The sequence below is a fragment of the Littorina saxatilis genome, linkage group LG10, assembly GCF_037325665.1.
Source record: "Littorina saxatilis isolate snail1 linkage group LG10, US_GU_Lsax_2.0, whole genome shotgun sequence".
Taxonomy (NCBI): Eukaryota; Metazoa; Mollusca; class Gastropoda; order Littorinimorpha; family Littorinidae; genus Littorina; species Littorina saxatilis.
In genome coordinates this window covers 39,220,997-39,248,665 of record NC_090254.1, presented here as the reverse complement: position 1 = coordinate 39,248,665, position 27,669 = coordinate 39,220,997, and the positions used below count along the sequence as shown (strand labels likewise).

Below are 27,669 nucleotides of genomic sequence, written 5' to 3'. Positions count from 1 at the left end.
ACTTAAAAATTCTCCTTGTATCAGACCTGTTTACCCCCCCAATTGAAAATCAGGAATGCAACTGGTACTTTTCCGTAATTTGAGGCATCTTTGAGTAATCTTTTTTATCAACCATAAACCAGCTCGAAAACGATTAAACGACACGTTAATTCGCGCGCTACCATGCAAAACAAGTACAAAATTGATAACCATGTTTAACAGTATTGTACATGTACTACACACACAGAAGCTCGATCACACACATCACAAACACACAACACAAGACATATATGCAAGTTAACAAAGACAAGTTTACATCCTGCATTAAAACCAGTCATAATAACACTCTCCAGAAGCTACCTTTAATTTTAGAGGACCGATTCGTTTATTTCATTTAAACATTTTGTTGTAAGTTTTTCGATTCAAAGAACTGTGATCTTTGCTATATTGGAGAAATATTAATGGAGATCAGTTTTAGACTCAGAAAGACTTGAATTTCGGCAACAGCGCAAGTCACTGATGAGCGCGACCATAGACCTACATCTATGTCTCTGGCGCGACTGACATTAGTGAGAGATCGGCTTGCAAGTCTGGGAGATTCTGTGGAAGTAGAGACCTAGGTCAAATAAACTCGATGCGAAGCAGGCTCATGTTTTGCCAAACATAATTTCGTGTTTTTGTTTGTTTCCATGTTCATTTGTGTACTGCATTTTGTTAAAACTAATGCTGCGTCTAACCTCGGGACACGTGCCGCGACGTGACTCGTATTCTAACTGACTTAGCTTTGTTGTTGCACTGATCTCAAGTCGATCACCAAAATGAATGTGGTTCGCTCTTCTTAAACTTCACCAGACACCGCCACTTGACTTAATAGTTTTGCCGATATTTCTGTACAACTTTCGCTTTTTTGGTTGGCATTTCGTCCCCACAGAGATCGGCCCTATATTACCCTTCGGACCAATGTCGATCTCAAAACCGCGGAATCCGACAAATACCTTGCTGTGCACATGCGCAGAAAAGGCTGTTTTGGTCAGCCTTGAAATCACAGTCCTGGTGACTACCACAATTTCGACTTCGAATTTTCACGCACGAAAAAGGTTCTCTCGACCGCAATTTCCGGTAGATTTCCATAATACCGGAATTTAGACCCCAAATCCGTAATAATTCCGGACAATCCGGGAGGGTAAACAGGTCTGCTGTATGTGTATGTGTGTGGAAGAAGGGGGGAGGGAGGTGGCGGCAGGGGAAGGATAGTTAACAATACAACAGGATAGTTAACACAATTCTACAGCAGCAAAACAGACAGCGAACATTTGCCACACACAATGTGCATGAGTTAAGACTGTGTATGTGTTACAGTAAATTCTAAAAACCAGGAAATGTACAAAATCCCTGAAAATTTCACTAAATTTGTAAATTTCCTGTTTCACTCGGGGATTTTGAAAAATTACTGAAAATGATTTTTTATTGGTCAGTAAATTTGTCAAAAACTGGCATGCAAATTTCAGGACATTTACAAATTTCCTAGAATTTTTAGGAAATTTGTAAATCCCTGAGTGAAACAGGACATTTACAAATTTACTGAAATTTTCAGGGATTTTGTAAATTTCCTGGTTTTCAGAATTTACTGTAACACATACAAAGCTGACAGTAACATTTGTTTAAACCAGAAAGAGCTGGCTGTATTATGCAACGGCTGACCTGAGATCTTTCGTAACGGGAAAACATCCAGTGACTATGTAGCACATTGAGCAACACGCATTTCTCCAACGGTATAATTTAGTACACCCGTATCAATTCTTTTGAGAGTGACACCAACTGAGATGCATTGGACAAATTAACCTACGTGAATTAATCTATGAATAAAGATTTTACTACATGCAGATCTGCCAACCCTTGTGAAGCCTTAAGTGTAGCAATTAAGAAATTTTGGGGTAATTTTCAGCGTAGCAAATGGTGTTTAAGCGAAGCATTGTCTAAAATGTATTAGCAGATCCGCATTTATGCTATTTTGTGCAAGAACATATTCATGTTCAAAAAGTTTATTTTCAAAGCAAGAACATAATTCCCAATAGTGTCTGCAGTGCAACTTTTATGAAAGTTTTTCTCAATTTTAATGCGGGTCCCATTTCCAATCCCATTAATTCAAATTTTCACCTGGAGACTGATCTTCTTTTAATTCTTCATCAGCTTGGTCAAGGTCACCCTGAAGCAAAAATTAAATTCAGAAACAACATTACATGTGTCTGGACTAAGTGGATGGGTAGAAGAATGAGTGGTGTGTTTCACAATAAACCAAACACTTGGAGCATAAATAACTTTATGAGAAAGTGTAGCATGTTTTATGACCCAAATTCTGACAGCTACACGGAGTGAGAATCAAAAATGAGTACTAGCGCTCACAAGAAAGAGCGAACTGTTGCATGCTTGTGATTATTGGTTTGAGTGTACAAATTTGAAGATTGGTATAGCAGCGTAGCAACTGGTCTTAAAACGTACGAAGCATGCTACGCAGAAAGCATAGCACTCAGTGGTAGCAGTTGGCAGCTATGTACATGCAAAATTTAAAAAGTCTATCAATTATTTGCTTAAAAACAAAAAGCACCACAAACTGACATTGTACTCGGTAACGCTACAAACAAAGTTTAACATGCAAACAAAACAAGTTGAATAAAACATACAGACTAGTATTTAGGCTTATTCCCCCCTCTGCTTCTTTACCTCTGTAAACTTGTAGAGCTAGTTATTTTTCGATAATGACCCAGCAACCAAACAAATAACGAGCCAGCAACAGCCTGAATCCTCGATAGTGCAATGGGTTGAGAAGCTGTTCTGTTTCGGTACTACTTTTGCGACTGAAAAGTTCCGAACGCTCTATAGTATACGAAGTATACATCTCAGGAGCAAACAATACAAACATACCGCATTTAAATTAACAACTACAGGCCTGAACACATGAATCTCCATATAAAATCCATGAGTTCGGTTGTTTTCTGAATCTAGATCTGCCGTGCACAAACCGTTCATCACAAGCAAATTCCCAAGGCAAGTAACTCATGCTCTAGCGACAAGAGTTGTTCCCCTTCTTTTAACGCAGTTTCTTCGACAACACTGACTGCAATCCAACGGTCAGTTTTCAACAATATTTCATTTTATAAACAGATCACACGCAACCAAATGCACACATCTCATCAATTTAAACAACATAAAGCGGTTTCATACACTATTTTCCCCAGAAAACTGAACTTCATACAGTTTTTAACGTTGGAACACGGGTGCAAAAGTTCGTCTGCTAGTCCCATTTGACGAAAGAACATTATCCTAAGCGATACCAAAACATATACAGAACACACAATATCTGCCTTTGCCGCCACAGCAGAATAACAGCTTATTCCCCCCTCTGCTTCTTTACCTCTGTAAACTTGTAGAGCTAGTTATTTTTCGATAATGACCCAGCAACCAAACAAATAACGAGCCAGCAACAGCCTGAATCCTCGATAGTGCAATGGGTTGAGAAGCTGTTCTGTTTTGGTACTACTTTTGCGACTGAAAAGTTCCGAACGCTCTATACGTACGAAATATACATCTATGGAGCAAACAATACAAACATACCGCATTTAAATTAACAACTACAGGCCTGAACACATGAATCTCCATATAAAATCCATGAGTTAGGTTGTTTTCTGAATCTAGATCTGCCGTGCACAAAACGTTCATCACAAGCAAATTCCCAAGGCAAGTAACTCATACTCTAGCCGACAAGAGTAGTTCCCCTTCTTTTAACGCAGTTTCTTCGACAACACTGACTGCAATCCGACGGTCAGTTTTCAACAATATTTCATTTTATAAACAGATCACACGCAACCAAATGCACACATCTCATCAATTTAAACAACATAAAGCGGTTTCATACACTATTTTCCCCAGAAAACTGAACTTCATACAGTAATTAACGTTGGAACACGGGTGCAAAAGTTCGTCTGCTAGTCCCATTTGACGAAAGAACATTCCTGAGCGATACTAAAACATAAACAGAACACACAATATCTGCCTTTACCGCCACAGCAGAATAACAGCATATCTGTGTACTTGATTTTAGTCTAAAACAGGGAAACTGACAAGAAGTGTTAACAGAATGGAATGATTTGCACGGAACTATACAACCGCGCATTAATCGATCGCCTGCGCAGGTTGACTGGTTGAGTGATTCGGATTCGATCAAACTTTCGCACAAAAACTCCTGTTTTCTTTGAATAACTGAAGAAAGGAGGAATAAAGAGGTTACACACCTCGTCTCAGTGATTATTAAAAATAATGGTCTCAGTTCGCGGTCATGAAAAAGCTCGCTGAAGCTCGCTTTTTTCATGATCCGCCAACTTCGACCATTATTTTTAATAATCACTGAGACTCGGCATGTAACCTCTACATCTGTGTACTTGATTTTAGTCCAAAACAGGGAAACTGACAAGAAGTGTTAACACAATGGAATGATTTGCACGGAACTATACAACTAGAGTTTATTTCTGAACTGAACTAGAGTTAATTGCTATTTGTGAGTTGGGTAAAGATATGTAACTTAAATAAAGAGGTTACACACCTTGTCTCAGTGATTATTAAAAATAATGGTCTCAGTTCGCGGTCATGAAAAAGCTTGCTGAAACTCGCATTTTTCATGATCCGCCAACTTCGACCATTATTTTTAATAATCACTGAGACTCGGCATGTAACCTCTACATCTACCTTACAACAATCATGATCCGCCAACTTCGACCATTATTTTTAATAATCACTGAGACTCGGCATGTAACCTCTACATCTACCTTACAACAATCATGATCCGCCAACTTCGACCATTATTTTTAATAATCACTGAGACTCGGCATGTAACCTCTACATCTACCTTACAACAATCATGATCCGCCAACTTCGACCATTATTTTTAATAATCACTGAGACTCGGCATGTAACCTCTACATCTACCTTACAACAGTCTGGCTCCAACACCATACTAAAAGTTAGAACAAAAATGACATCAATCCAAAAAGTAAGAGAAGAAAAAAGAAAGAAAACCAACCGAAAGCAATTCAAACAATCAAAAAATAAAAAGGCTGAACACACATCTGTGATAGCAACCTTTCTGTCACAAGAAGAGTTATATACCTTTCACATGCAAAACAATCTAAACCAAACCATCACCCGAAAAAGCAAGCAGCATCTTGTAGACCTTGCTACAATGTACATGTATACAAGATAAATTAACACGGAAACAATTGAGGTACAGTTACAGGGGGCCTTTTAAGACCTCCAAAACTCTGAACAAAATTAGGTCTGAAAAAGAAGGGGAGCCTTAAAATGGGGGTACATTTACAGAGGTTATGAACAGAACATCTCAGAAAACAAGGTCTTAAAAAGTGAGAAAGTCTTAAATTGGGAGGTCTTAAAAGGGGGGTCCCACTGTAACAACCTGCTGAACAAACTGTTTATATCATCTTCTGAGACCAAGAGCAGCGGACAGAAACAACTGAGGCACTAATTCATAAACATCAAGCTGCTTGCGGAGTAAGCAGCACAAAGTACATGTGCCATGGACACCCTGTGGAAGTAAGTCTGTTGTGCCATCACTTAAGGATGAGGATAAGAGTTTATATAGTCCTGCGACGTTACCCTCATGGAAATTCGAGCTGCTTTCTTACTGGGGAAAGCGAGCTGCCAATACAGTACGGCGCTACCCAGTTGTTGTTTTTTTCCCTGCATGCTTGTATTGGTTTTTCCAAGCCCTGAGACTTGCGCTGTGAACTTGGGTTCTTTATCGTGCGCACGGGGTTGTTACGACACAGAGAAGAGTCTGCACAAAGTTGACTCTGGGAAATAAATCCCTTGCCGAACGTGGGGATTAAACCAATGCCGATAGCGCCAACTGGTTTTGAAGCCAGCGCTGCTGCAACTGACTGAGCTTTTTTCCCGCCCCAGCGAGCAGTGAATGAAAACAGAAGTATGTATGTATGTATGGGGCGATTTATATAGCGCTTGACGTTCTCTAACCCCCGGTTCTTTGCAAATATCAACTAATGCATAATATACACATGGAGGAATTCTTTCCTCACAAAGCACCACCAAAAAGACTTTGCATCTGAACCTTCAACATTCACATACATTGTAGTTAAAACAGCTCTTCGTTAATCATCAAAGATAAGATAAAATAAAAATATATTCAACAAATAATGAAACACATACTCAACATTCAAACATACAGCATGTTACAAATGCGTTAAAGGCAAGAGATGCTCTGTCTGCTCATCGCGTAATCTTAAAAGCTAATAAATACACAATATTTAGAATATGTTTTTGTCATGAAAGAGGTACCAAAACAAGAGTACCATAAGATCTAAAAAAAAAATTTTAAAAAAATGTTTACAAAATATATTGAAAATGGTGCTTAAAAATCCATTTAAAGAAGTTGTGTAAATGTAAATCATTTATAAAAAAAAATATAAAAAATCATAAATTACATTTTCATTCTGTAAGTAACATGCATGAAAGGTAGCAGCAGTCTCAGGCTTTCAATTGCAAACAGCCTGGCTGTGAGGGCACTAAGACGCACTTACAGTTACACTTAATAAGCCACCGAGACAAATCGATGATGTCGTGGAATTTTGGCTTGGGTCAAGGTCACATGTATTTTGGTGGGAAAAATGTGTAAAGCAGTTTTTAGTGTATGATGTCATTGCTAGGTTTAGTTATTTCAAGGTCATGTAAAGGTCAAGGTCAAGCATGTGAGTTGTATGGGCTTTGCCCTTCTTGTCTTTCTTTCTTTCCCAAATGCCAAAAAAAAGTCTAGGGTCGCGCGAAAAAATAGGGTCGGTCGGGATACCGTAAACAGACTATTTTTTTTGTTTGGCCTTAAGTTGTAACTACATATATGTCGTTGCTGAATTCATCTGGCAACAATCAGCAGTGTTGCAGACACTATAAGAAAACAGACCCTAGACGTTGCAGCAGGCAGACTTAATCGATCGTTGCAAAAGCAGATAAAGCAGCAAAATCATAAAAGGGCCATAAATGCTTTTGACGTGTGTTGTCTTGGTTTTTTAAATAAACACCAGAAGGTCTTGCCTATGTCTATGTCAAGAGCTAGGGCGTTTTCATTGTAAATCTAACAGAACAGAAAACCCGGTCACATTAACCAGGGAGACCATTGAGTTTTGACATGACTGCGTGTCGTACAGACTCAGGATTCCCTTCCCAGAAGCACTGCCGTTCCCCAGCTCTCTTGAAAAGAGTTCTCACTTGCTCCACGTCATATAAGCGGTTCAATATGCAAAGGGACATAACTTTGCCACAGCAGAAAGAGTAGAGGGACTTGCGTGTGTCACTCTGCATGCTTGTGATAACTGGACTTGTCGAGGAGGCCAGCCAGTGTCTGCATGATGTCTGCCTGATGTTCAGAGGGCCACTGGCTCTGGAGAATTGTCATCTTTCATGAAGGCTGTCTCTGCCTCCTCAATTCCCGGGGTCATGCCATGTTCACTGACATTCAACTTCAGGTATCTGTAATAAAGAATAACAAGTGCAGGTATCTTCAACAAAGAATAACAACTGCAGGTATCTGTAACAAAGAATAACAACTGCAGGAATCTCTAACAAAGAATAACAACTGCAGGAATCTCTAACAAAGAATAACAACTGCAGGAATCTCTAACAAAGAATAACTGCAGGAATCTCTAACAAAGAATGTACAAAACATGTAAAACATGTGTTCATGATTCAATCCTCTCTTGCACTACAGTGCTACTTGTGGTGTGGGATTTCTCCCACAAGTAGTGATAATCAGTAGTGCGTGCGAAGTAAGTCTTGGGTCCCTAAGGCCAAAAAAAAAGAAGAGCAAACGCTCGATCGAGTCACTTTCGCAGTTCTGAATATTATATGAGGCATCAGATGGACAGGAAGAAATTGCTATTCACAACACAATGAGTCACGTTCACATAAAATTTGAGCCCGGTCACTTTTATAGTTTCCGAGAAAAGCCCAACGTTAAGTTGTGTGTTGCCGAACAGAAAAGGCTAGTTATCTCCCTTGTTTTTCTGATAACGTTCGTAAAAGGCTACAGATGTAAATACTTTGATGTAAAGAATAATCCTACAAAGTTTCAATCACATCCGATGAACTTTGTCAAAGATATAAAATGTCTAATTTTTCCTTTGACGCTGACCTGTGACCTTGAAAAAGGTCAAAGGTCAACGAAACCATCGTTAAAGTGTAGAGGTCATTGGAGGTCACGACTAAACAAAATATGAGCCCGATCGCTTTGATAGTTTCCGAGAAAAGTCCAACGTTAAGGTGGTGTCTACGGACGGCCGGCCGGATGGCCGGCCGGACAGACTAACACTGACCGATTACATAGAGTCACTTTTTCTCAAGTGACTCAAAAAGGTGTGGTTAAGGTAACATAGCCAAAAAAAATAAGGTAGGAAGGTAGGCAATCACTTTTTTTTTAAACTTTTTTTTCGAATGTGTTCAAATTAAACCTACTTGACCGGGAAATAAGTGTGCGACTCGAGCGCTGTCGCTTTCATTGCGTTTTCTGTACTCGGGTGGGTTTTGTTTTTGTTTTGTTTTTTTGACAAATGTAATAAAAAGTTATCGGGTCGGCTCCTAAAAATAGGGTAGGTCGGGTTACCGTAACCACACCTATTTTTTTTTTTTAGGCCTAAAACTAATTGCTTAAAACCGCCCGTCCAGGTCTTTCTACACGGCATGGGCTTTGGTTGTGATAGTTGAAAAATCCAGTGGCTTTCGGTTGACCTTGTCCCACACTTTTTTGGAAGCGTCAAATGAAGTTCTAGGGCCAGGAGGAAAAAAATAGGGTCAGTCTGGAAATTGGAAACATGAATTTGTCTTTCTTGGCCTTATTGTGCACAACACAGCTACTCACCTTTCCCAGAGTTCCTCCACCAGTTCCGCTATTACGACCTCGTTGGTGTTCACGGCCAGAATCCGCAGCACAAAGACGCCATCGTTACCCAGGTACTCTGTCACAAACTGCTCCAGGGAGCGACCTATGGGGACAGGGTGGGGCTCTGCGTACACACCCATCAGTCGCATGTAGCGTCGCACAAAACTCAGTGCTGTCTGGGTTTGAAGAATCTGCAATCATCAGCAAAAAGTTTTCTTGAAATGATAAGTTTATTTTGCAGACACTTTCAAAACTGTTATTTTAGACAGCTTTTCAGCAGAAGGTCAACACTGATCGTCCATGTTGTGAAATAGTGTTTATATTTGTACCTGGTATGGATAGAAAGATAATAAAAATGTATTGTCCATCATATTTTAGAGAATGTTTCTCATGGAGAATGATTTACCTAATCTTAAAGGTACTGAACTTGTCAAATCCGGGTGCACGGAGCCACTTGGGCTTTTAGTCATACCTCAGGCAGCTATCCGTTAGAAGAACTACCAAGTTTCATTGACTTGCACCCAAAGAGTCAAGAACTGCGATTTTTTTACGAATTAATTTCGTACTCGGACCCGGCTGGTCTTGACCTATTTTTGGATCTAAATTTAGATCAGGTAGATCGCCACATCATGCACAAAAAGACATGTCACTAGCAAACTATGTCAGACGTCATCATGAGTTTGTGAAAACAAAATGGAGGCCGGAATCACTCAGTTGAATCGAACTACGACCAAACACCACGTAATAACTAGGTTAATTTATGCACTCGCGTGAACAAGAAACTGTCGAGCTTCACAGATGTCGTTGTTGGGTAGTTTTGGGTTTGTTTTACTACCATAGGAGGATTTTTGAACTGTAAATGCACTCAGCTGCAACAAAAACGCAAAACGAAGGCTGTGAGCTGCACTGTGCCTTTAAGTACAAAAACATCAAGATTGCCAAGAATTGAATTACGCCAAGACGGACGCGGTGGCGTAGTGGTGAGGCATCAGCCTCCTAATCGGAAGGTCGTGAGTGGGTTAAGGGTGGAGATTTTTCCGATCTCCCAGGTCAACTAATGTGCAGCGCCTTATCCCCCTTCATGTGTACACGCAAGCACAAGACTAAGTGCGCACGGAAAAGATCCTGTAATCCATGTCAGAGTTCAGTGGTTTATAGAAACACGAAAATATCCAGCATGCTTCCCCCAAAAGCGGCGTATGGGTGCCTAAATGGCGGGTTAAAAACAGTCATACACGTAAAAACCCACTCATGCAAAACACAAGTGTACATGGGAGTTCCAGCCCATGAACGCAGAAGAAGAAGAAGAGTTCAGACCTGGGAACCCCTGTTTTGCACTTAGAGTATTCTCAAACAAACTTGGTGTATTTTCAGAAAAATGAGCGAACAGTCGAGATCGCTTCACACGAAATGAAAGGGACCAATATTTTTTTTCGAGTTAACGTTTTTTCGCGATAACGAAAATGATCAAACTGATCACTTTTTTTTTTAAAAAGCAAGATAAAGAAGATAAAACAGTGCCATACCTTAAAAAAAAAGCCTCCGTAGTGCGCGGCGGACGAAGTACACGGTTCAGTCAGAGTCGGCAGTTTTGTCGTCTGCTACAGTTCATTATTTTGTTGTACACTTTAATTCCCCACAAAAAAGATTAAAATCCATTGCAGTGTTTAAAATCCATCGCAGTGTTTATGAAATCACACAGGACGAAAGAAATCCATCAACTTCAACTGTTTGACAGGCTCACTGCACTTTCCGACGAACCGTTCAATTCTTGTGTACATTTAAAAATCCTTTTTTCAATTTTTACTGACAAAAACTGTAATCATCATGTCAAAATACTGGATCGACTTCAAGATGGGCTTGTGAAAAAAAGTAGTCTAGGAATTTTTCTCGTCGTATTTTTTTCCCACTGACCGTACTGATCGTATTCTCGACAAGCATGCGTACAGAATACAGACCTGTTTACCCCCATAAGTGTTTTGGAGTAATGCTCAGCCCCAAAAATAGTAATCCTGGCAGAAAAATAGTAATCATCCAGCATTCGTCGCCAATTACAACGCACACGACAACTGTGTCTGTGAAACGCAATCATGCACATATATCCATCATTCACAAACAAAACACATCAGTCAGTTTTTGTAGTCATCATAATTTCAAAGAAGATCACATCAAAAGCACATGCATCACTGATTCTTTTTCTTTTGCTCGTAGTAGGCCCTTTTCAGTGTGTCAAGCGCTTCTCTACTGTACTTGCGCTTGCCGAATGAGTGAGGGCGAGACTTCACCACTAGAAGGCTCTCCAGCGTCTCATAAGACAGACATGATCTCTGGTCAGTTCTGTGCTTTTTCAGTGGGGAAAAAACAATGCCAAACATGATTGTGAATTAATAAAAAAAATAAAAAATAAAATATTTTTTTATTTTTTTATTTTATTTTATTTATGAAAATCGTATTCTTGACACGGATAGCGGAATGGCGTATTTTTTGCAGAAAATCGTAATAAATTACGCCAAAATCGTAAGGGTAAACAGGTCTGAGAATATGGCGAAATTGTATGGGTTCCCAGGTCTGAGAGTTACGCCAAAATTAGAGGGCAACTAGGAAATTTGTACCTGTGGATTGTGGCGAACAATCAGAAAAAGCTGACCAGCAGGACACTGACCTTGAAGCACAGGACACTGACCTTGAAGCACCAGAAGCTGAAGCTGACGAGGGTGAGGATGAGAAGCAGCAGCAGCCAGAACCACTCGATCAGGAACAGCTTCTCCAGGAACACATTGATTGTCAGGATGCACTGCACCCACTTTCCTGTTACACCGCACAACACATTATATTATTTGTTTGTTTGTTTGTTTGCTTGTTTAACGCCCAGCCGACCACGAAGGGCCATATCAGGGCGGTGCTGCTTTGACATATAACGTGCGCCACACACAAGACAGAAGTCGCAGCACAGGCTTCATGTCTCACCCAGTCACATTATTCTGACACCGGACCAACCAGTCCTAGCACTAACCCCATAATGCCAGACGCCAGGCGGAGCAGCCACTAGATTGCCAATTTTAAAGTCTTAGGTATGACCCGGCCGGGGTTCGAACCCACGACCTCCCGATCACAGGGCGGACGCCTTACCACTAGACCACCGTGCCGGTCTCATTATATTATTCATTGTATGGCTACAGTGGAACCCCCCCGTTAAGACCCTCATTTAAGACCTCTCCCCTTTGAAAAGATCTTGGTTTTTATATACAGTGGTACTCCCCATGTCAGACCTCCCAAAATCTGACAAATTTAGGTCTTAAAAGGGGGGGGTCTTACATGGGGGGTGAGGTCAGGTCAGAAAAAGACAGTGAGAGAGAAAAAATCAGTGACAGAGAGAAAGTTGAGGTCACCATAAATACATTTCCTTGCCTGGGAGTATTTGCGGTCACAATTTTCGCCGGTCTCCCATCGATTGACCACGTTTTCTTGGTCGCTGACGATCGATTGAATCTGAGTTTTTCCTACCTCAAACGACCGCGCGATCGAAATTGCCGTTTCGGCTACATTTCACCACTTCCATCCTCTGTTCCAGAGTCAAAATTTTCCTCTTCTTTCCGCGCGATTGAGCGTTTGAGTTGAAGGAGAGTTCGAAGCCATGGTCGAAGAAGAAGATCGTTGATGCTCGCGCGTGTGTTTGTTGATTTTTCGAAAGGAAGTGGACAAAGAAAAGGGCATGTTGGGATCGTAAAACTGAACGCCGGACATGCGCAATCGAGACCTAAACGCGTCGTCATATTTCCGGCCGAGTGATTTTTGCAATCTTTTTTCAGAGATTCAAGCAAAACGTTACGATTTTTTGTTAGGTTTTGATTTGAAAATGTCGTTACAAGGTCGCAAATTGTAACAACTAGTCGGTCGCAAATCGGCTTCTGGGGGGAGTCGGCCATGGGGGTGATTTATATAGAAAAACTAATCCGTCAGCAAGAATGAGGTCTGAGAAGGGAGAGGGTCTCTGATGGGGGGGTCGTTCGTCGGGAGTACCACTGTATATATTCTTTTAGATTTTCTGTTCATACCTCTGTAAATTTACCCCCATTTTAAGACTCCTTTCTTTTTAAGACCTGAATATATCAGATTTTTGGAGGTCTTAAAAGGGGGTCGCACTGTATTTGACCAATTAGGACTAGTTGTAGGTGACCGCTAAATGTCATAATGGTCATCACGGGACCCTTTTTGTTTATCAAGCTAAAAATTGGAATGAAAAATAGCAGTTCTACTGGATCCCCTTGTACATGCCATGGCTGTGTGAGTTGCTTTGTCAGATGTTTGTGGCAGACTGCATAAATTTGCCACTCAGCATGCATTTATATTGCTATTGTGAAAGACACATGGGGGAATTCAGGGGTTGTAATTGGATAGACTCGACCCTATTCCGATCATCAGGCCATATTCCGCAGGAAGTTTGCGAATATGCTTTCATATTCGCAATAACAAACACACATGGTTGTTCCGGTTCAACTGGAGCAGACGGTCGTTCCTTAGCTCTCAGTACAATATGATCGAAGACCGGCATGCAATCCTACTTACCAATGCTTGCCCACTCTGAAGATGATGATGAATTACCCCAATCTGCTGACATTTGGACGAAACAAGGCATAGATATACAATGTATGCCCTTTTACAAGTTTATAACGCTGTACCTAGGTCAGAATAGCAATAAAAACCCTATCATGTTTTCAGTGTAGCGAGAGGGTCGGATATTTTGATGAGAACAAGTATCCTATTGCTACGCTGAAAACACAATAGCTGTTAATGTCTGTATGGTAGCTCAGTGTGGGGTGGGGCACGGAGCTGTAGCACCTACCAGAAGCACCGTCAGTGCTGAGGGCAGCCTTGTTGTCGTAGGTCTGGAAGTGGCATAGCGCCACAGTGGGGAAGGTCTGCGTGGTGGCGCGGTTCTCTTGCTGGGTCGAGTACGTGTTGAGTGTCTTCACCCCAAAGTGCCAGAAGTTGATCTGCAGGAACGCCGACAGGATCAGAAACTGCATAATGTTGTTGAGCACGAAGAGGAACTTGGTCACCAGGTAGAGCGACGACAGGTAGTTACTCATGTTGGTGCCGATACATATCGTGCAGCACGATAATGTCTTCTTCAGCTGCAAACAAACACACCTTACGGCTGTAGGTTTGCAACAATCTACACTGTATGTTTGCAGAGAATTTTGCGAATTGCATTAGTCTACTTCAATGAATCTAACTATTTGATTTGGCATTGTATACAGAATTGTTGAATTACAAATGTTTTTTTAAGTGGCTTGGGGCTATTTTAAGACTTTTCATTTATAACCTCTGTAAATTTACCCTTATTCTAAGATGCCCTCCTTTTGAAGACCCAATTTTCTCACATTTTTTGGGCTTTTTAATAAAAGTTCCAGTGTGACACAGAAAAACTGACCACGGAGGAGGGGCCAGGCTTGAGGAACCAGTGGGGCTTGCGATGGATACGCAGCCACTGCTCCAGGAAGAGCGCCACCTGCTGGAGCTTCTCCTTCTTCTCCGAGAGCTTGGCAAAGAGCACGCCCTGCAGCATCTCCACCATCTTGATGATGTTGCTGCCAGAGTATGCGTTGACCTCCGCCCACAGGAGGTTGGGCAGCTGCACACATGACAAAAAAAATAAATGTTTGCTTCTTATTACAGTGGAACCCCCCCTTTTTTTAGACTCCCTGCATTTCAATACCCGTTTTTGGTCAGACTTTTTTTTTGGTCTTTAAAGGGAGGTCCCACTGTTATGGAAAAAAAAGAGGAGGGTTGGTAGGTCAGTTACTCTTTTTTTAACATTATTTCATATTGAAGTTTTTTTTCTCATATTTACACTAGCGTCTTTAGCTTTTTACTGGCCGGAAATCGTGAGAGGTATATGCGGACAACCTGCATACACAAACTTTTATGTGTGAAAAGGTATCATCCTTTCCAAGTGAAGGATGAAGGATTTGGTTTACTCTCACAGATCTGGTCAGGCCTTTACATAGGATAAGACCTTCCCTCCCACTTGGAAACACACCAATACTGACCCCCCCCCCCCCCCCCCCCCCCCCCCCCCCCCGACCCCCCCCCCCCCCCACTATATCCAATGAACTTTTTAAAATATAAAAACAAGCCGCGTAAGGCGAAAATACAACATTTAGTCAAGTAGCTGTCGAACTCACAGAATGAAACTGAACGCAATGCAACGCAGCAAGACCGTATACTCGTAGCATCGTCAGTCCACCGCTCATGGCAAAGGCAGTGAAATTGACAAGAAGAGCGGGATAGTAGTTGCGCTGAGAAGGATAGCACGCTTTTCTGTACCTCTCTTCGTTTTAACTTTCTGAGCGTGTTTTCAATCCAAACATATCATATCTATATGTTTTTGGAATCAGGAACCGACAAGGAATAAGATGAAAGTGTTTTTAAATTGATTTCAAAAATTTAATTTTGATCATAATTTTTATATTTTTAATTTTCAGAGCTTGTTTTTAATCCAAATATAACATATTTATATGTTTTTGGAATCAGAAAATGATGGAGAATAAGATGAACGTAAATTTGGATCGTTTTATAAAAAATTTTTTTTTTTACAATTTTCAGATTTTTAATGACCAAAGTTATAAATTAATTTTCAAGCCACCAAGCTGAAATGCAATACCGAAGTCCGGGCTTCGTCGGAGATTACTTGACCAAAATTTCAACCAATTTGGTTGAAAAATGAGAGCGTGACAGTGCCGCCTCAACTTTCACGAAAAGCCGGATATGACGTCATCAAAGACATTTATCACAAAAATGAAAAAAACGTCTGAGGATATCATACCCAGGAACTCTCATGTCAAATTTCATAAAGATCGGTCCAGTAGTTTAGTCTGAATCGCTCTACACACACACACAGACAGACAGACAGACAGACAGACACCACGACCCTCGTCTCGATTCCCCCCTCTATGTTAAAACATTTAGTCAAAACTTGACTAAATGTAAAAAAGTGTTGGTAAATGACACAAACTTACTTTGTATAATATTCCCACCGCATGATTTGTTGTATGTGTCCAAGTTTGTTTGTTTGTTTGCTTAACGCCCAGCCGACCACAAAGGGCCATATCAGGGCGGTTTGTTTGTTTGTTTGCTTAACGCCCAGCCGACCACGAAGGGCCATATCAGGGCGGTGATGCTTTGACATATAACGTGCGCCACACACAAGACAGAAGTCGCAGCACAGGCTTCATGTCTCACCCAGTCACATTATTCTGACACCGGACCAACCAGTCCTAGCACTAACCCCATAATGCCAGACGCCAGGCGGAGCAGCCACTAGATTGCCAAATTTAAAGTCTTTGGTATGACCCAGCCGGGGTTCGAACCCACGAACTCCCGATCACGGGGCGGGCGCCTTACCACCAGGCCAACCGTGCCGGTCTGTGTCCAAGGGGAGGGACGGTTTTATCCCACGTAAAAGCGAAGATGACTCAAAATATTTACACAGGCAGGGCTGTGCCTTTAAAATATACATGTAGGTCAAGGTATGCACCTCGTGAGCTGTCCCCGACGGCACAGAGAAGAAGAGAGCGTTGTCCTGTCATGCAAAACAGGACACTCAATGTCAGGCCAAGGTAGGAAAAAAAGACAGCCCACCCTGTTCAGAAGGATGTTGGAGAAGAAAGTTAGGATTTGAAATTGACGAAAAGAATTGGACCTTAGCAGCCACTGTCACTAGTGAAGTTCGATTACGTGTACTGTATTGGAAAATATTGCAAAACATTTATCCAACTAATATTTTATTGTGTAAAATGAAAGTGAAGGCTGATAAAAACTGTACATATTGTGAGGATGAACTTGATGTATTGGAGCATTTTTTTCTTTGAATGCCCAACCGAGCTCAGGTTTTGGAAATATATTGAAATGTACATAATTATTAGTAAACATTGGATAAAGAATTAGGTTGAATGTTACAGATGTGCTTTTTGGTATTAAAAGTAACAGCAAAAATATGGAGAAGATTAATCATATTATTTTTTATCGCAAAGATGTGCGTAAGCATCTAAAAAAAAAAAAATTCACAATTAACACTGGAAATTATTTTTGGAAATCATGTTGTTTTGAGATTTCGTTAGTCTGACGTTTTATTAATAAGAAACAAATTTGTTATTGTCTCTGATTTAAGGTAAAGCATGTAAATGAGAAAGTATGTGTACAAACAGAAAACACAGTTACCATGTTTGTTATCACGTGTTTATTGACTGATTAAAATTTTGGAGAAAAAAAAGAAGAAAAAAACATTAAAAAAAACAAGAAAAAACTTAGTCTTAACTCACTCCCTACGAACCACTGCTATTGCAGTGGTCCCATGCACACCACTTCCCCACGAACCACTGCGATAGCAGTTTTTGACCTTTGGATTTTTTTAGCTCAATGACGTCAATTTTTGTACGAAAATAGAGAGGCTGGCTCTCAAGTTTAACCAATCGTCTGCAAATTACCAAGCTAGTTTCACTTCTGTCTGCTGTAGAACGATGACGGGAGGTTTGATTTCGTACTCGCTGGCTTTGTGCAAATTTGCATAACAACAATGGCGTCTACCAGTACGACACGTGCTGAAACACTGCCACGTGCTGAAACACTGCTATCGCAGTGGTTCGTGGTGTAGTGGTGTGCATGGGACCACTGCGATAGCAGTGGTTCGTAGTGAGTGAGTAAACCACGCGAATTTGAAGTGATGGCCCTGCGTTCAGCGTAATTTTGATGCCAGAAAAAGGGTTATTTATACCCCCCACCTAAATCAGCTATTTTCTAAGTAAAACACTTGAAACTTTGCACTGAAGGGCATCAACATATCAACAGTAAACCCTGAAAGTTTCAAATATCTGTGTTGAGTACTTCTTTAGTAATGATTTTTTTACCAACTAATACAAATGGCCAGTATACAGTGGAAAGCATAGGAAAAATCGGCCAGTAGGGAGTGAGTTAACATGTTACTTTTTCTGATGCCTTGTCTGATTATACCTTTCACACGTTTTCAAACATACTTCACTGATTTTGTGGCATGTCTTATGTTAATGTACTAAATGGTTATTACTTGCAAAAAAAAAAAAAAAAAAAAAAAAGGACACTCAATGTCATGCCAAGGTGACATTCAATGTCATGTCAAGGTGATCCAATGACTTTGAAGCAGAAGGCCTGTCATCATGCAAACTGAAGGACACTCAATATCATGTCAAGGTGACATTCAATGTCGTGTCAAGATGACCCAATGACTTTGAAGCAGAAGGCCTGTCATCATGCAAACTGAAGGACACTCAATGTCATGTCCAGGTGACATTCAATGTCGTGTCAAGGTGACCCAATGACCTTGAAGCAGAAGGCCTGTCATCATGCAAACTGAAGGACACTCAATCTCATATCAAGGTGACATTCAATGTCGTGTCATAATGACCCAATGACCTTGAAGCAGAAGGCCTGCACTAGAAAGATGATGGTGACCCATCTGAAGAAGGTGATCTCCCCTAGCTGCTCTGAACGCACGTGGACAGTGGGGTCAATGGGGCCGCCAAGATTGTTAAGACTGTACGGCATGAGGGAGCGGTCCGTTCGGTTGGGGTACTGGAACATGCTGTGTGTCCAACAGTACGAGTTGACATGGTCCTGAAAGATGATAGGTCAAGGTCAATGGTAAGTCAATCAAATTTATCAGTCAGTTGATTAATAAATTCATCAGTCAGCCAATCAATCAATCAATCAATCAGACAATTCATCAGACAGTCAACCAATCAATCACTCAGACAATCAATACATTTATCAGTGAGTCAATCAGTCGATCAATCAATCAGTCAATCAGTCAGTCAGTCAGTCAATCAATTCATCAGTCAGACAATGAATGGTATAAAACTGATTTTTTTTTTAAAGTCAATCACCCCATTTTGTGAGTGGGAAGGTGGGTTAAAACAGGCAGGGGAATTGACAAAAGTAAAAAAGGCTGAAAATGTGTAACTAATATCAAAGTCGACGGCGCGATGCACCTAGCCTCACTCTAAAGAACCCAAATTGTGCAATTTGGTGTCATCTGAGCTCCAAGTTTGCCATTAAACTCATCAGAACCATTTTTGCCTCCCCCATTTATTTTTTCAGCGGAAACTTTTGCTTTTTTGGCGTAACAAAACAAAAACGTGGTGGAAATTTGCCTTTCAGCGGACAATTCCCATGCCTGTGAAAGTACGGCTCCACTTTACTTGTGAACAACAGCACCTTACAAAACACAGGAAGGGGACTGGGGTAGAATTAGACATGATGAAGCCTACTTAGGGAGGGAGAGAAGAGGGGTCAGTCAACTTTGTCCAGACTCTCTTTCGTGTCCGAACAACCCTGGTGCACACATGCACATTCCAAGCTCACAGCGAAAGTCTCAGGGTTGGGAAAACATGAAGACATGCATGCATCAAGATCGTATCGCAATACTTTGATGACAAGCCTAATTTAAGACATACTCCCTTTCAAGACCCTGTTTTCTCAGACATTCTGTTCATAACTTCTTACATGTGCTGATTGTTCTCTTTGCCTGCGCGCGTATAGTATGTTGGTTATGTTTGGTCATAGTATGTTTGTTTATGTTTGGTAGTTATCTTTGCCTGTGCGTGTATTGTATGTTTGGTCGTTTTCTTTGCCTGTGCATGTATAGTTTGTTGGTTATGTTTGGTCGGTTTCTTTGCCTGTGCGTGTATAGTATGCTTGGTCGATGTATGTATTGTAAAGCGCTAAGAGTAGACATTTTTCTAGAATAGCGCTATAAAAGTTTGCATTATTATTATTATTATTATTAAATTTACCCCCATTTTATTTTAACCCTTAGGCTGGTTGTCGCGACATATGTTGCGCTACTTTACGTATACTGTCACCTGGTTGTCATGTCACCTGGTTGTCACAACATATGTCGCGCTACTGGCTCAGTCTGTTTGGTCGGTTCCGATTACCTCCCATGGCTGCGAAAACCTATATGACCGTTTTTTGTTATTTTTCTCTCTGTTATTGTTAATTCACCAGTGGCTATGTAACATGTGTTACAGAATTGCACCAGTGTAAGGGTTAAGACTCCCTCCTTCTTAAGACCTGATTTTCTCAGTTTTTGGAGGTCTTAAAAAGGGGGAAGTTCCACTGTACTTTGCTCACCTGGAAGTGTTTCCACAAATAATCACCGTAGTTCCAGCAGTTGATGGGCTCACCGGCATACTCGACCACACCGGTGATGGCAGCAAAGGCTGCCAGGATGGCCACGGTGACGAAATGGTGAAGCTGGTCCACGCCATCGTCGTTACGAATGTTGGAACGCAGGGCGATGTTGTTGAGACTGCTGAGGGTGGTCTGAATCCTAGGGAGGAAAAATCAACATGCAAAAGTGTACAGTCGAACCGCCCTTTTAAGATTCCCTCCCTTAAAAGACAATAACAATACTTTATTGTCCATTAAAATGTTACATAAAAATGTAAAATTTTCTTTGGCACACCCTGCCTGCTGGCAAGACTCAAATTCCCTAGATTTTCTGGACATAACCTCTGTAAATGTAGCCCTAGTTTAAGAGTAGACTATACCTCCTTTATCAGGCCTGATTTACGCAGATTTTGGGAGGTTGTAAAAGGGAGGTTCCACTGGACATGTATCCCAAAGTGAGAAATGGCAGAAAACAGACTCTACAACAACGCACAATGGCTGGTTGTTTTTTCATGGCACAACAGATAAAGCTAAAGGTTGATGGTCAGTCTGCACATTTACTTGTCAACCTATGGCATTTCAAAAATATGTTTATTTGTTAGTCAGGTATGTACAGTACAGGTATGTCAGTACAGTCTGCAATTGCCAAAATCACGAAATACCACAAATATGTTTATTTATATGAAGTCTTATATCGCGCGCGTATCTCCAGACTCGGACTCAAGGCGCAGGGATCTACTTATGCCGTGTGAGATGGCATTTTTTACACAATACATCACGCATTCACATCGACCAGCAGATCGCAGCCATTTCGGCGCATATCCTACTTTTCACGGCCTATTATTCCAAGTCACACGGGTATTTTGGTGGACATTGTTTATCTATGCCTATACAAATTTGCCAGGAAAGACCCTTTTGTCATTCGTGGGATCTTTAACGTGCACACCCCAATGTAGTATACACGAAGGGACCTCGGTTTTTCATCTCATCCGAAAGACTAGCACTTGAACCCACCACCTAGGTTAGGAAAGGGGGGAGAAAATTGCTAACGCCCTGACCCAGGGTCGAACTCGCAACCTCTCGCTTCCGAGCGCAAGTGCGTTACCACTCGGCCACCCAGTCCAGATTTGTAAGTCAGATGTGTAATACATGTAACTTGTAAGTCAGTCTTAACTCATCAACCAGTGTACAGTGGAACCTCCTTTTTAAGACCCCCAATTTAAGACTCCCTCCCTTTTAAGAATCTGATTTTTTGTTCATAACTTCTGTAATTCTGTAAATTAACCCCTATCATTATATCATAAGACTCCCTTCTTTTTAAGACCTTTATTTTCTCAGATTTTTGGAAGTCTTAAAAGGGGGTTCCACTGTATCAAAATGTGAAGGTACATTAGATTATAAATAATGCAAACACTCCCTTGGGCACTGGTACAAAATTAGGGTTAGACAACAAGCACTCCTATAATTGAAGGTGATTGCAACGAACACGACGGTATTAATAAATAATAATACTAATAGAAGGCAAAAACATACGCAGCCATAGTGTTGTTTCCAGTTCCACTTCCAGGTCAAGGCAAGTGACCTTCTGGTGTCAGCTATATATGCTGTTTGATCAACAGAGATTGTCTTGTTGTTTGTGGTACGCTACAGTGATGCTGCCAGTTGTCACATCCACTATATCTTCTTCACTGAAACACACACACACAAATCTGTTTGATTCACTTGTAGCCAAGTGCACTTCGCTACCATAAACACTCTAACCATCGCATAGCAAAACAGCCTTGTACAGTACAAACGGAATCACCCACCCCGTAGCAGACGATACGATCATGCGCGCGCACCTTGCTGGCACAAATTCTAATAAAATACCTTTCTATATATTATATCTACTTAACTTCTATCTTTCAAAGTCCCTTTTATCTTTGATATTGTCCTAATTATATTTAGGTTTGCAGTATTGGCGTTAATCGGTAATTACCGGTATTTTACCGGTTGAAATAAAAAAATACCGGAAAATAATTGGCTGCCGGTATAACCTACCGGTTGATTTTTAGAACTACCGGTTTTTTTCGCTGGTAAAATAACAAAACCAGTACTCTGAGTTGGACTCTTACTGGTTCCAATGACCAGCCTACCTTTTTTTCTGGATAGTTTTCATCATAAAAGTTTGTGTACCAGTTTGAACAAATATAAGCGCCATCACTGGGTTTGCATAGAAGTCAATGATTAGGCTAGATGGCTGCATATTATTGTGTTATTTACGATAATGCTTCGATCTGACCAAAAAAACGCAATCATTACAAACCAAAAGTACATGTACTTTACTTACAGAAGTTACAATATACAGCAGATTACATGCTCATGGGCAGCCGAGATACAGCCTACCCCCTTCTTCAGGCCCTTTTCCAAATTTCTGTTCAAAACATAGATCTGTAAATTTACCTCCTTCTTATGATTCCCTCCTTCTCGAGACAAGAATTTCTCAGATTTTTTTTAGGTTTTACAGTATACTTAAACTAAAGTTAAACTGAGGTGGCAACTGTACACAACAGGAAGCTGTGTAGAGCTCTATACTTATTGCATCAACTGACACCCAACTTCCCTGGTCGCTTGCCAGCAGTGGCAGAATGGATTGTGAGAGTGATGGAAAGAGGAGGAAGCATGTTTATGAGGCAGTCATAATTAAGTCAACCAGTTCATTGCGTCACGCCACAAGCTACGCATAGCACAACACTTGAGAGAACTAATACTGAACAAGCAGTTTTTCTCCTCCTCATTACTTGCTTGTGTGTTGCATTGTTTTTATCCATTTTGTACACACTGGGACTACTAAGTTTTCATCTTCAGCACTATTTTTGGGATTGAAGTAGACGAGTCAAAATTACTGTGGATCAAACGATTCAAAGCAGCTCCATCAGTACATGTTCATTTGCGTGTCACATTTGCAAGAGTGTGTATACTATTATTACATCAACCATACATTTACAGTGTATGTGTGTGACTGTGAGTGACGAGATAGAGAGACTCAGAGAAAGAGAGAGAGTTAACTGTGCATCAAATGTCATCTTCCTGATCATTTTTACATTCTTGGTTTTTTTTTTTACATATTAGGCCAACAATTTAATTAGCAAGTGCCTGTGTTTGACACATTTTTGAGGGTGAGGAAACACTTCACTTGAAACGCGAAAATTGTAGTTGCAGTTTACTGGGGGTACACCTTAAAAGGACATGTGTCTTGCTTAGCTCATTAACATGTCCTCTAATAAGCCCTTTGCACAGATCAAGACAAAGCTGACGTCATTAATAATATTACACACTACTCGATCTGTCTGTGTGCAGTGTGCTATTATTGCTAATCAAATGCTACTGTTCGTGTCATGACCAAAAATAGTCAAGTCGTTTCGGCCCAAAGACGTTTCGGCCCAAGTCGTTTCGGCCCCAATTTACCAGGACGTTTCGGCCCAAATGGTCGTTTCGGCCCAATGGGCGTTTCGGCCCTAGGACGTTTCGGCCCTCATTTACAAATTTTGTTTTTTCTTACAAACTCATTTACAGATTTTGTTTTTTCTTACAAAAATACACCACTAAACAGTTCCGACGTTTACATGGAACAAAGAAGGAAAATCACGTGACCGCACAGACGCCTCTCATTGGCTGCGTCATTTTTTCGAGGAAACAAATCGTCTGCAACACAGCTTTGCGTATGGCGCAAGTACAGTAGAGAAGCGCTTGACACACTGAAAAAGGCCTACTACGAGCAAAAGAAAAAGAATCAGTGATGCATGTGCTTTTGATGTAATCTTTTTTGAAATTATGATGACTACAAAAATTGACTGATGTGTTTTGTTTGTGAATGATGGATATATGTGCATCCTGATTGCGTTTCGCAGACACACTTGTCATGTGCGTTGTAATTGGCGACGAATGCTGGATGATTACTATTTTTGTGCCAGGATTACTATTTTTGGGGTTGAGCATTACTCCAAAACACTTATGGGGGTAAACAGGTCTGATCCGCATCCAACACACAAGAAGAAACCAGCACAACGAGATTAAAGTGGATTCGACTCATCAGCCGTGTAGACACAACAGCAGACGGAAGGCACAAGCTTTTTTTCATCTGCAAAAGATGCAAGGGTTTGTGCAACAGAGACGAGGATTAGACCTTGAGGATCTAGCCTATCGGTTTCGCTAATATAGGTAGAATAAAATGCATGTCACCAGAGTGGCCAAGAGCAACCTTAACAATTTACTGGTTTGTTTTCATTTGTTTGAATGTTTCTCTCTTCTTCCTGCGCACAGTCTTCTCTCCATAATTTTCATGTCCCCTGTGCATACCATAACATGTTCTGAGAAAAAATGTTTGTTTGGCTCACTTTCTGTGTGTGTCTATTGATGTTTGTATGATGCAATGAGTGTGTCAGAACAAAATCTGAGTTCTCGTACTTTGAAGCACAAAGTCAAACATATCAGCACTTGCAAACAAAATGCACACAATACAGTCAGCTCAAAAAACTTTACTTATGTTGATAAACGTTAGCAGCAGATCAAATCTGATGACTTCATCCACTTGGCAATAAACATATTGGGAAGAAAGATATCTAGTTTTATATATTTATATATATTTTAGGGACTTTGCTCTGTAAATCTCGGTCCCCCTTGAGGAGGGTCTGATGCTCCCAATAGGCTGTCTGTGAAGGGATACTTATTTCTCTCTCTTTCTCTGCTAAGAGACTTTAACAAATCTCGGAAGAAAGTCTCTGCTGACTTTCAATTGTTTCTTTCACAATTTCTGATGTTTTATATATATATATATATACCAAAAACATACATGTAACTTACAGTAAAAGTCATATCTATAATGGTGTACACAGGAACCTTTCTTTTCAAAACTCCAAACAATAATCTGATACAAAAAAAATTCCAGTACAGAAAAAGAGGGAGTCTTAAAATGTAGGAAAATTTACATAGGTTTTGACAAGACAAACATTTATATTTTAGATGCGACCCACCTTTCAGGCTGAAAACTTACAGATACAGCTCTGCAGAAACGAAGCAGCTGTTCAACAATGTTTGGCTCTGCCCATTACATGTGTAAAGAGTAGATCTGGATCTGGCAAAGCTTTTACATGAGTTGACAAATTGTTGAAATTAGAGTCGTCAGGATTGTTTACTTTGTGGAAGGGTTGCTCTCCTTGTTTATCTGTGTGGTTTCATAGTTAAGAGGAAAAAGCTGTTATGTTAATACCGCTTTCTCTACTTCTACTAGTTCCTCCTCCTAAGTGCATCCTGTTGCTGCCTGTATCAAAACGGGCAACAGGATTGGATTACTTTGGGAACAGGAGGTTGTGATGGCTGGCTCTGGGTAACAGGTGGTTGTGATGGCTGACTCTTGGAGACACGTAGAAGTCTCTTTCTGGTTTTGACAAAGATGCAATCAGGGGCTTCCTCCTCCAAAATGACTTGCAGCCTGTTGCACATGGTCAAAACACTTCCAAAAGGAAAAAAAAGAAAATAATCAATATTAGAAAGAGAAAGGAGACAACAACTTTTACTAAAGCATCATTTAGGACAATTTACCAAGTGTTACATAACAAATTGCTCACAAATTTGAGTGCAACTTGCATGAAGAGCATTGCAAAATTAAGACAGTTGCAGGGATGGCCAGATCTCAAAATCAGTCTTAACTTGCCAGACAGGTGAGTCACTTTCAAGAAAGTTCAGTCCACCAAAAAGAATTGCTTACCGGCGTGCCGGGTACAAACCACAGTTGCTATAACTGCATTGTTTATAACGTTTTGAAACTAGAGTATTCAACCAAAAGTGTTGCATTTGACAGGGAGTCACTAGCCAACCAGAATAAAAACTTCAAACTGTTAACAACTGTTCCGTTAATCAATTGGCTGTATGGAATCTGTTCTATATATTAAAATACCATATACAATTGTTTTACATATTCTCGCACACTACACATTCAAACAGCTACAGAGGAAAAATTATCGCTTACCGGTCTTACAAAGACGATGTTGCCACACATCACAGGTGTCACACTGAAGTGCATGTTGACGACCTTTCACAGCGGGTGAGAACAATGAGCTACACAAATCCATTGTCTGTGTTGGACAACTGACCCCACTCGCCAGGCAACACTCTTCTCTTATACACCCCAACAATGAGTTTCACTCACAATTAACAGTTCACCTTCATCACACAGCCTTGCATGAAATTTAGACAGGTCACATGTTTCACACGATACAAATACTTTTCGTACAACTATTGAATGTGACTGAGTGCGTACAACACGTGTCGTGACTGACTATTAGGGTTTAACGTCCTCTTAGACCAACTGGTCTATATTGTGACAGGTATTGGTAATACGTGTCGTGTGAGGGAGAGAGAGATAGACATGTATTCATTCACACGATACCCATTCACACAGCCAGACAAGGACACTGTCGATTTGTTTGAATGTCTTTAATAATACAATAATTTGTAACGCGCACATATCTCGCCACAAGGCGACTCTGGTAATCTGGATTGAATATGAGCTGTACACGCATCAAGGGCGCTATATTATTATATATAGGTTATATTTTAATATGATTTTTGAGAAGAAAAAAAATTGGGGCCGAAACGTCTTAGGGCCGAACCGTCTTAGGGCCGAAACATCCTGAAATGGGCCGAAACGTCCTGACTTTTAGGGCCGAAACGTCCCAAATGGGGCCGAAACGTCTTAGGCCCGAAACGTCTTAGGGCCGAAACGTCCGGCATTCCTCTCAATCAGTCACAGACTCAATGCCTACAAGTACGCGATATAGCAGCATGCTCAGACCTCACATGCGACGAAAAACGACCTTTGTGCGCGTGCTACATGTATAATTAATTACAAGACAATGGGAAAACACCGTAATAACAAGTATACATCTACTCACAGTACACTCTTTCAAACCTTCACCTGCATTGATCGAGCGCCAAAGCTGGAATGAAGATCAAAGGGAAGATACTCTCTTCTCGTATCAGAAAGCAGCCAATACAAGAGTTCAACCCCTTCCACTGATCTATTTTTGATGTGTATCATTGTTGCGACCCATCTCGTCATCGGCGCTTTTCCGGAAATGACCTGCGCTTTGTTGGATTTCCAACAATGGTCGCCATTGTAGGAATTCCAACTTTGCGCTACGCGATTCTAGAAATGTACCGCGCGCATAGTGAGAATTCTGCTCTTTCTTAGTATGCGATGTAAAATGATACAAGTCATGATGGCCCATGACGATCCTTGTGTTTTAAAGTGATCAATGCTTAGTCTTGAAAAAGCAGATGATTGTATAACGCCGCACCAAACCAACCGACCGAATTACAAAAAGCAAAAACACTTTTGATAATTTCGGCGGGCTGTAACAACACAGTTCAACGACCCATCCTACTCGACCAAAACGCACCAATTTTTCGTAATTCCCAAATACTGAGCCAAACAAAAAGCACACTCAAAAGTCGGCCATGGGACATAGTTATTTTCTCGAGAGAGCGGT

The 27,669-nt window shown here is 40.8% G+C and overlaps 1 protein-coding gene across 2 annotated transcripts; it reads right to left on the bottom strand.

Annotated features, from left to right (window-relative positions):
- Positions 1–268: 268 nt before the first annotated feature.
- LOC138978793 (innexin unc-9-like) lies at positions 269–27,148 on the bottom strand. 2 transcript variants are annotated; one of them, XM_070351581.1, is made up of 9 exons: positions 27,073–27,148; positions 21,674–21,828; positions 20,102–20,300; positions 18,383–18,583; positions 14,367–14,567; positions 13,776–14,067; positions 11,616–11,740; positions 8,912–9,123; positions 269–7,527 (listed from the first exon to the last, which is right to left on the bottom strand). In XM_070351581.1, exons 2-9 carry the CDS (start codon positions 21,679–21,681, stop codon positions 7,422–7,424), a joined length of 1,344 nt encoding a protein of 447 aa, XP_070207682.1. In that variant the 5' UTR covers positions 21,682–21,828; positions 27,073–27,148; the 3' UTR covers positions 269–7,421. The 2 variants fall into 2 exon arrangements, with proteins under 2 accessions (XP_070207682.1, XP_070207683.1); XM_070351582.1 differs by lacking the exon at positions 27,073–27,148 and adding an exon at positions 22,583–22,830.
- Between the last annotated feature and the right edge of the window lie 521 nt (positions 27,149–27,669).